The sequence below is a fragment of the Pipistrellus hanaki genome (assembly GCF_964339955.1).
Source record: "Pipistrellus hanaki genome assembly, chromosome: 5".
Classification (NCBI taxonomy): Eukaryota; Metazoa; Chordata; class Mammalia; order Chiroptera; family Vespertilionidae; genus Pipistrellus; species Pipistrellus hanaki.
This window is the reverse complement of record NC_140507.1, coordinates 19,723,521-19,733,253: the sequence shown is the minus strand read 5'-3', so window position 1 is coordinate 19,733,253 and position 9,733 is coordinate 19,723,521. Positions and strand designations below refer to the sequence as shown.

General features: G+C 53.1%; 1 protein-coding gene across 1 annotated transcript; it reads right to left on the bottom strand.

The window, feature by feature from the left end:
- Positions 1–4,950: 4,950 nt before the first annotated feature.
- On the bottom strand, positions 4,951–9,463 carry IL17B (interleukin 17B; the record flags this gene model as incomplete). Its single annotated transcript, XM_084883445.1, has 3 exons — positions 9,428–9,463; positions 7,002–7,291; positions 4,951–5,182 (listed from the first exon to the last, which is right to left on the bottom strand). Exons 1-3 carry the CDS (start codon positions 9,446–9,448, stop codon positions 4,951–4,953), a joined length of 543 nt encoding a protein of 180 aa, XP_084739571.1. The 5' UTR covers positions 9,449–9,463.
- Between the last annotated feature and the right edge of the window lie 270 nt (positions 9,464–9,733).

Sequence of the window (9,733 nt, the reverse complement as noted above, 5' to 3'; positions counted from 1 at the left end):
ATCTCGGCCTACCCCCAAAATGTACCTGTGGCAACACCAACAATGACACGTGTAACCAGATGGTCACAAATCAAGAAGAAGGGAAAATCAGGAAACAGAAGACATGATATTAGCTCCTATTTATGGAGGGCTTGTTGAATGTGAGGTGCCTAGTTAAGAACTTATTGCCCCCTGGCCAGGTAGCTCAGTTGATTAGAGCAGTGTTTTTCAACCTTTTTTGGGCAAAGGCACACTTGTTTCATGAAAAAAATCACGAGGCACACCACCATTAGAAAATGTTAAAAAATTTAACTCTGTGCCTATATTGACTATATATAAAGTAATTCTCTTGAATAGGAATCAAATAAACACAAAGAAAGTATTTTATAATTACTTTATTATGAAATATTAAGTAAACAAAATAGTGAAAAATTATAAAATTCTTGTCTTGTCTGCACCTACGGCACACCAGGAACAGCGGTTGAAAAACGCTGGATTAGAGCATCATCCCAATATGCCAAGGTTAGTTTGATCCCTGGTCAGGGCACATATAAGAATCAACCAATGAGTGCATAAATAAGTGGAATAACAAATTGATGTTTCTCTCTCCTTCCCTCTTGCTCTTAAATCAGTTTTTTAAAAAAATAACTTATTAGACACCATCCAAGCCTCTCAGCAATACCATTTGTTGGAGAGATGACTGTGGTAGGACCCAAGGAAGAGCTGGTTACCCCCTGAGGGGCTGTCAGTGTAGCTCCAAGCTTCCTGGCAACCACTGGAAAATGGGAAGCATACCAGGCCATAGGAAGAGGAAAACTTGCTTGGCACTTGCAGGACTTGACCATTCTGTCCATTATGCAGGGGTTGAGGAATGTCACAATGATGTGTCTTGCATGGAGACAAGTCCCTAGATGGCAGAAGGCAGTCAGACCTGACCCCCAAGCATTGACCCCAGCAGAGTAAAATCAGAAAAGGTGTTGGGATGGAGTTTAACATGATTAGGATGCCCAAGTCCCACCCAGACATGCTAACTCTGGCTCTGGGGTTGGGCCCAGGAGGACACAACATTTGCTAGAGGACACTGATGTTGTGGCTAACTTCCCTTATTTTGAAGAGAAGGAGATAAAAACCCAAAATGAGGAAGTAATTTGCCCAAGGTTTCATGGTGAGTTCACACAACAGAGTTAAAATCTGGAGCTTCTCCTAATTAATTGAGGTCAGCATGGGGTGATATCCCCTTCACGTAGGCAGAGGCCCAAACTGGCTCTGAAGTTTTACCCCAAGGAGGTGATGGGAGCGGTCATTAAAGAGTTGGTGCCTTTAAAGTTAGAGAAACATGCCCTTGGTTACTACAGGAATTTTGAAGTTGATGTGTCGGTAAGAATGCGTTTGGTTGACGCAGTAGGAAACCAAACTCAGACGGCCTTAAGCAATAAAAGGGTTTTACTGGTCCCAGCTCAGGGCACTGTGCAGTGCCAGCGCCATTACTTCTCTCATGGTCAAGGACGGCTGCCAACAGCTCCCAGAGCGACAGGATCTTCTCCCACGACCCCTGAGCCAAAGTCTGGGCTCTGAGCCAGTTGGGCCCCTGCTGAACCAATTCCTGTGGCCAAGTGAATGCCTCAGGCTGATTGGCTTAGGACAGTCAGGCCCCACCCCTGGAGCAGAGGTGGTCTCATCCAAACTACAAGGGCAGAGGGGTGGAAGGGGTGTTGGGGAGAAGCACAATGTCAGCCACGGGTAGGATGGGGTTGTGACCTTTCCCTTTTATCAAGTCCAGTGAAATCAGTGTGAAATGGCATCCTTTCACAGTTTATAGTCAACATGAAGATGCCTCGGGCTTTCATGGAGTAACCGGTGATCACAGGTATTGGGCCAGAGGATCAAGACCAACAAATGTGTCCCTGATAACCACCCCCCTCTTGCATCCCTAAGGATGTGCACAAAAGAGGCAAACCAGGGCAGTTACATTTGATCCCCGAAGCTGGCCTGGCTCCATGCCCAGCTCGAGTGCTGTGGAGCTGGCTGCTGCTTCAGAAACTTCCTTTGTCTGGGTATGCAGGCCTGAACAGCTCAGAGCCAAACTGGGCCAAAATGCCCACGCTGCCCACTCCCCCAGGCCCAAACCTGAGAGCTGCTTCTCACCACCTTCCCACCTGCAAGGAGAGGGCAGAGGTTCCTGAAGGCAGCAGAAGGGAGCATGAGAACCAGGGGGAACCTTTGTCCCCAGGCCCACCAGAAGCCCCCAGGGACCCACAGCCCCCTGGGAGAAGAGTGAGCATTTGCAAAGACAATCCTATCATCTGCCAAACAAAACAGGAAGGAGGTCCCCACATTCCCATTTGTCCTGGGGCAATATAATATGTGTTCAGAACTCCTCAAAGGAACTTCACCCCTGGAGCAGGTGGCTCAAGCAGGATTTCGGCTCCTCGGTGGGAGGAGGGCTGTTGAAGGTTGGAGTTGGGACTGGGAGAAGAACGGTGGGGAGGGAGGAATGCCTTGCTCCTGACTCACCTTTGAAGGAGCAACAGAGAGCTAGGGGCAGATCTTTTGAACCCCTCCCCGTCCCATTCTCCCCCCCCCCCCCCCCACCAGGCCTCCTGGCATGAATGCATGCATACATTCATTCACCAAGGCCTGCACCCCTATTTTGCATGTGGCACTGTGCTAGGTGCTGGGGATGCAGCACTGAAGTTGACAGATGAGGCCCCTGTTCTTACGGAGTTGGGGGACTCTTAGCAGAGAGTGGAAAGCAGGAGACACATTAAAATTCAGACCGGAGGAGGTCAGGGGCACCGTGTGGACCCGGTTCTCCAAAGGCCCCAAGCTCCCTGTCGCTGCCTTTAGACCAGGAGGCAGGGGAGGGCCAGCTGCCCACCCAGGCTCCTGAAACCAAGCTCCAGATGAGAAAGCTGAAGCCTGGAAAGAGGAAATGCCAATCTCCATATAAAACCAATAAACTAGCTTGTTTATTGAGGATCTGTGTGTGTCTGGCACTCTGGGAGGGTCCCAGCAGGTGAGGAGTTTCCCTGCCCAATCCCTGTCCCAGGGCACCCGGGGTCTCCTCCCAGGCCCAGAGCTAATGTCCTGTCTCTCACATCTCCCTGTGCCCTCACCCCACAAACAGACCTTGGAGGCCACGGGTCCCTCGTGTGTGGCTCAAGTCTTGAGGCCTGAAGAGTAGGCTGTGGGGGCCTCAGAAACAAGTACACACACACACACACACCCCACTCCCAGGGAAGAGACACAACTGCTGGAGGCATCAGCATGGGCTGGCACAAGAAATCTGTTTTCCATGTGCCTGGAGCCAGGCCGAAGCATCCTGGGGTAATTTTAACCAGTATCCACTCTAGAACGATACCAAAAAAGGTAAGTTACTTACCACCCCGGACAGACACATACTTAACCTACCCAGTGCCCTTTCATGAATGATGGAGCCTTAATACACTCAGAGCTAAAGCTGGTGTAAGCATTGAAGTTAGAGCAGCCTCATGTTTCTATACTGGCCGATGGCCCTCTTACCGAAATGCACTCCAAAGAGCCAGCTATTCTTACCCTCAGAAAACAGCCTGAGCCCCTCAGCTGTCCTGGGGGCAGGAAGGTATTTTTAGACCTGAGAGCAGCTGATTTAGGATTTGGCGCAGGGGCTAGGAGGGCAGGGGGCGGATTGAGTTGCAAGGGGCCGATGGGTGGGTGGGAATTAGCATCGCAGCGGGGAGCTTTCGGGCAAATCGACCCACCCTGCCCTTATTTTTTTTTTTTTTTTTAAATCAGTAAAGCGCTTTGATATAAACCAGTGGTTCTGGAAGGGTGGTCCCCAGACCAGCCCCAGGAAACACTGCCTTACACACGTGAGGCTCAGCCCCAATGTCGAACCTACCGAGTCATTTCAGAACCACTGCGTGTGGGGCCCAGCAAGCTGCGTTTCAACAAGCCCCTGGGTGATTCTCATTTCAGAACCACTGGTGTCAGCAAACCATCTCACCAGATCCCCTGGTGGATGCGGCTGGAGGAAAGAATGATCTATGTTGATGCTTCTCAACTCTCGAGTGTTTGTTCAAAGCCAGAGATCCCCAGACCAGAATAAATGCATTCCCACGTGCACATTTCAGGGGTTCGATGGCCCAGGTTTAAAAAAAAAAAAAACCTGCCCTTTGGCAAGCCCAAGCTTCTCTCCGGGTCTAAGGCTGAGCCAGCAGAGAATCTGAGTTGAAGGAAGCCTTATTCCTCCCAGAGCAGATATTCCTGCTCTGCAATATTCTTTTATATATATATATTTATTGATTGATTTCAAAGAGGAAGGGAGAGGAAGAAACAGGAACATCAATGATGAGAGAGAATCATTGATCGGCTGCCTTCTGCACGACCCCTACTGGGGATCAAGCCCGAAACCTGGGCATGTGCCCTTGGCCGGAATTGAACCTGGGACCCTTCAGTCCTCAGGCAGACGCTCTGTCCACTAAACCAAACCGGCCAGGGCAGCTCTGCACTATTCTTGAGCGGCTCAGCCTTTGCTGGACCTTTACAGAGACAGGGGGCTCACTGCTTTCCAAGAGATTGTTTGCAATGGTCCCGGGCTCACCTGGGGAGATTTAACGCTTCGTCACTCCTGCAGACGTTTACAGCAACCACGTTCCAATGGCATGACTGAAATAAGGCTTACAGACCCAAATTAAAGGAAATTTGTGACTCTCCAAAATGGTAGAAGTAAATGCAGTATTTTTTTAATAACCCATTTTGGGGTTGGAGAACGCTGAGTGGTAGAGAGTCCTCCTTTATATTGAGACCTACCTCCCCCCCCCCCCCCCCCCCCCCGGTTTTGGCTTCAGAGCCACAAGAAGCAAACCCAAGGTCTTGCTTTAGAAAGACAGCGTTTACTTTTCATGGGCCTTGTGTGGCCTAGGGGTGCAGGGCGGGGGGGGGGGGGGGGGGGCGCTCCCCAGCTGCCCACAGGCTCTGGGCCTGAGCCGTTCAGAAGATGCAGGTGCAGCCCACGGCGATGGTCTCCATGACGGCCCGCTGGCGGCAGGGCCCGGTGCGGGGCGGCAGCGGGCAGAGGCGGCGGCGTACCGGCACCTGGCTGAACACAGGCACGCTCACCATGCTGCGGTCCTCCTGCATGGTGAAGGGGTTCACGCAGCCCAGGCACAGGCATCGCGCCTCGGGCAGGTCCGCTGGGATGCGGGTGGGGTCGTGGTTGATGCTGCAGGAAGACGAGAGAGAAGCAGGTGCTGCTGCTGCTGCTGTGTTAGGGATGAGGGAGGGGCAGCACATTGGCGCCCACGCCCCAAGCCTTTGCTTTTCCTAACCCCCGGGGTTTATGCCATAGGAAGGCCAGTGATCAACTCCGAGTACAAGGTGAGAAAAGGAACCTTGGAAGGCAAGTCGGCACCCCAAGGTTATCCAGGTTCAAGGATACCAGTCAATCACCCAGTTTTCTTCTTTCCTCCAGCAAGATCCTTAGCTTGATACTCCATGGTGCTGTGGGTCCCAAATAAGCTAAGGACCCTCTATCTCCCTACCCCCTTACTTACCGTCTTGAGAAACTTAATCTACTAGAACATTTATGCCTAATTCTCACTCAAAGAGGAGTCGGGAGGCCTGGGGTCTATTCTGACTTCATTTCTATTCACACAACAATTGTTTTTCACCCACCCACCATGGCATTGGCCACACGTCCTGGCCCAGCCCAGTAGGATCGAAGACATTGTCTCTGCCGCCCTGTGGGCCAGCCACGGCCAGTCAGCAGCGATGCCCGCCTTTGCTGGTGAGCCTGTGGCCTTCCCTGCCCCACAGTGCCCAGCAGGGGCTGGCTGCCCATCACATAGGGTCCTCGACACAGGGCATTCACTGCTGGACAACACACAGGAGCTCCCTCCTACAGCTGAGAGCACAGGGACTTGATTTGCGACCCTGTCTTCACTGTGCCTCAGTTTCCTCATCTGCTGAATGTGAGGGGTGACCTGGACCTGTGGTCCTGCAGCTTCTGGATCTCATCGAAACTTGTCAGAAACATGGAATCTTGTGCCCCGCCCATCCCCCCATCCCCTCTTGATCAGAACCTGCATTTTTATAAGATCTCCAACAAGTCAAGGGCACAGTAAAGTGAGAGGCCCAGCTTTGGAGGATCTTTTTTTATTTTATTTATTATTTTTTTGGGGGGGAGGATCTTAATGGCCACTTCCAATGGCCACATTCCAGAGATGGTAGCCACTAGCCACATGTGGCTATTTACACTAATCAAAATGAGCGGGGAGCTCACACTAGCCGCAGTTCAGGCTCTCAAGAGCCACAAGAGGCTGGTTGGACTTGACACCATCACAGAATGTTCTACTGAACATGTTATTCTGGACAACAGTTGTGTGGCCTGAGTGTGAGAGGAACTTCAGGGTTAGCCTGTTTCGTCATTATTCATTCAGCACATATACAGGTGCCAGGTGCTGTGCTGGGAAGTGGAGCTATGGGCAAGCCAAGATGCCACCCCTTCCATCAGGGACAGCAGGTTGTGATTCCCAAACCTCACTGTGCATCCTAGTCACGTGGAGATGTATAAAATCCCACCTTCTGGGCTTCCGCCCTGGAGATTTGGATTCCATGGAGCATGAGAATCCATAGAAGGTCCTAGTCTAGCATGAGACAGATAGGGACATAGTCAACTCAAGACCCCCTGGAAGTGCTGTAACTGAGAGGTGGGCACAAGGCACCCCGAGCTGGAAGAGGTGACCCTCAGGGAAAGCCTGGCAGGTATCTCAGCGGGGATGTGGAGAATAGTAACAGCATTGTTCTGCTATGAAGTAGGTACTTCCATCACCTCCACTGAGGAAACCGAGAGGCTAAGCAACTTGCCTGAAGCCACACAGCAGGTAAGAAGCAGAGCCAGGATTCCATCCCAGGCGTTCAGGCCTCTGCATCCAAGGTCTTAAAACTCTTACGACAATGGGGACAGTGGGCAAGGTACCCCCCTCCCCATGCAACCCTCAACGTGCGAAGCAGCCCGCCCACGGCCACCCAGCCTGGCCTACCTGTAGCCCCATGGTGACAGGCTTCTCTTGTTGGACAGCCACAGCTGCAGGTTGACCTCACACTTCCTCCTCGCTGGCTCGGAGCTGTTCCTCAGTTGGGCCACCATCTCCCCGAGGTTTCTCTCATATTCCTCCATGCGGGCGTATGGTTTCGCCCTCGATACCAGGTCCAGTGGCACCTGATGAGGCCCAGGGGCCACAGTTCCAGGCCGCCCTTGCCCCTTCCGCTTGCTTTTGGGGTTCCTGGGCTGGCCCAGCCCCAGGAAGATGGAGATGGTAAGAAGAAATAGCTGAGGAGGAAGGCCACGGGTCAAAGGTCAGAGAGCCAGGACTCCCTCTGGGCCAAGCATCAGGGCTCAGAGCGGGGAAAGAAAAGAGAGGCCTTATGGGAGTGACTCTTACCTGCCATGCCCTGTCTTGGTCCCACCAGCCCGTCACTCCTGTGTACCAACACTTTTGTGCACCACACTCATCACTAAGTCTTATCTATTGCTCCCTTCAAAAATCTCCCTATCCATTTGAATTGATGGAGAAGTTTTTAAAGGCCAGGGATGGGTCTTTTCTAAATATCATTACTTGAAAATGAAGTCTATTTTCCTCCTTTGGAAAAAGAACAAAATCTCCCACCCATCCACTTCTCTCTATCTGCACCCCTGTTCTCATGTCCCTGAACAGCTCAACAGTGTGTCTCTCCCCCCAATCAATTCTCCACATCTAGGCTAAGAACAGCTATTTGAAATGCAAATCTAATAAAGTCACTTTCCTGGGCCTGAGATTCCTCTCACACCCGCGTTTCAGCCTCTGGCCTTCTCTCCTTCCCTTTCTCTCACCATATTCCTTCCTGCCACAGAGGCTTTGCACAGGCCACTGCCTGCAGAGGGCTGCCTCTCCTCGCCTTCTAAATGCCTCTCCTTACGGAGGCCTTGGTGCACCTTCTTGGGCTCTCCACACCACATGCCTCTTGCATGACTGCAGTCTTACAGTCTCTGCGTGTGATGCTCTTCTATGCCTGACCCACACTAAGCACAGACTCCATGAGGACAGGCATTGTGTCAGTTTCCACACGCTGTTTTAGCTAGCCCCTGTGTTCGAGTGAGTGAATGGCTGCCACCATCCTTGCCTTCTACAGCTCACAGTCCAGGAGAAAGAACAGATGGTGAACGAGAAAACAAACACCTAAATCTCTCTGGAGACAAGTGCGATGGCGGGACCCTGCAGCACGTGGTTAGAGAAGAACAGAGCCACCCGCTTAGCCAGGGGGCAGGGGAGGGTCCCCCAAAGCCTTTCCCGGGTGCAGGCATGTCAGGTGAAGTTTGAAGGATAAGAGGGAGTCAGATGTGTAAGAGGAGGTTTGAGTTCGTTAAGAGCTTTGCTGAAAGGAAACAGTGAGGCTGAAGTATAGTAACGGGGCGGGGGAAGAGGGCATGAGATGAAGGTGGGGAGGTGGGCAGGAGGAGGTCAAGGATCTCTGTTGGACTCCATAGCACCTGTGCTCTCTCCTCCACCCCTAACCCTCTGCCTGCCCCACCTCTCGCTCTCCCTCACCCACTCCTCTCCATCCTCACCTGCCGACCACTTCTGCCCTCAGAGCCGGGAGTGTCAGGAAAGCCTCTGGCTCACACAGGAGAGGACCCGGTAGGACCCAGACTTCTCAGGAAGCCGGGGAGAGAAGGGCCAGGGCCTGGGTGAGGGCCAGGGCTGGCCAGATGGGGGGAACCTTCAGGGGGAGCTTCATCTCCTCACGGAATCTAGCCAGGCTCCTGCCTGCCCTGGGTCCCTCACCCCACAGTTCACACGGCCCGCGCCTGACTTCTCCAGGCTACCCAGCAAGTCTTGACCCTTGGAAACAAGTTTGAGCATAGTCCCTCTTGGCAGAGCCATTTTTTGGAGCAAAACCCACGACAGAGATTCAAATCCCTGAATTATTCCTTTTGGGTCCCAGATTCTGATGCAGAAAGATGTCTCCCTAACAATGGGCTTCCTCATTGCATCCGAGTTTCTCACTCGGTGTTCTCAAACTCTGGCTCTTCATGCAGAGGGACACAGAACAGAATCAGAGCCCCCTCCGTTCACGTGGCAGGTGGGACACGCAGGCATGGAAGGGTTTGCCCCCCGGGTCACACAGCCTGGCTCTCAGGACCCAAGGACTCATTGGAAAAACCCAGATAACCGAGTTTGCCAGGATCTCCCCAGATGCCTTTGGCCTGAAAGGGCTTCAGTGTGGACGGGCCCAGTCCAGGAGCTTGAGCTACTGGCCATGGCTGCAGGCTGTGAGACCAGTCTGTTCCTCTCCAGCCCTGGGGGAGAGGGCAAGAGGGAGAACTCTGCAGATTCCAAGCCAAACAGAGCCAGACATTAATCAATAGGAAAGAAGTACCGAAACGCTCAGGCCCTCCCAGGGGTGGGGGTGGGGGAGCGCCACGTACCAGGTTGTACAGCCAGTCCATCCCGACGAGCCAGGCGGCCGGCCTGCAGCTGCCGCCCGCCTGGAACCCCAGATGCCTCCTCCAAGAGAATGGCAGCAACAGGACGGAGCGAAGCAATTATAGCTCATCAGGGGGCTGCTGGGGGTGGGTGGGCTCGTCCTCGGCTGGGGCCCCCAGCTGGTTGGGCCTGGCGCAGCGGCAGGCGGTGAGGGGCGTGGGGGCAGGCCAGGAACCAGCCGAGGTGCCCAGGGGCTGTTGACTAAGGGACAATGCCCTGTGTGTCTGGTGGGGCTCTGGCGGGTGGCA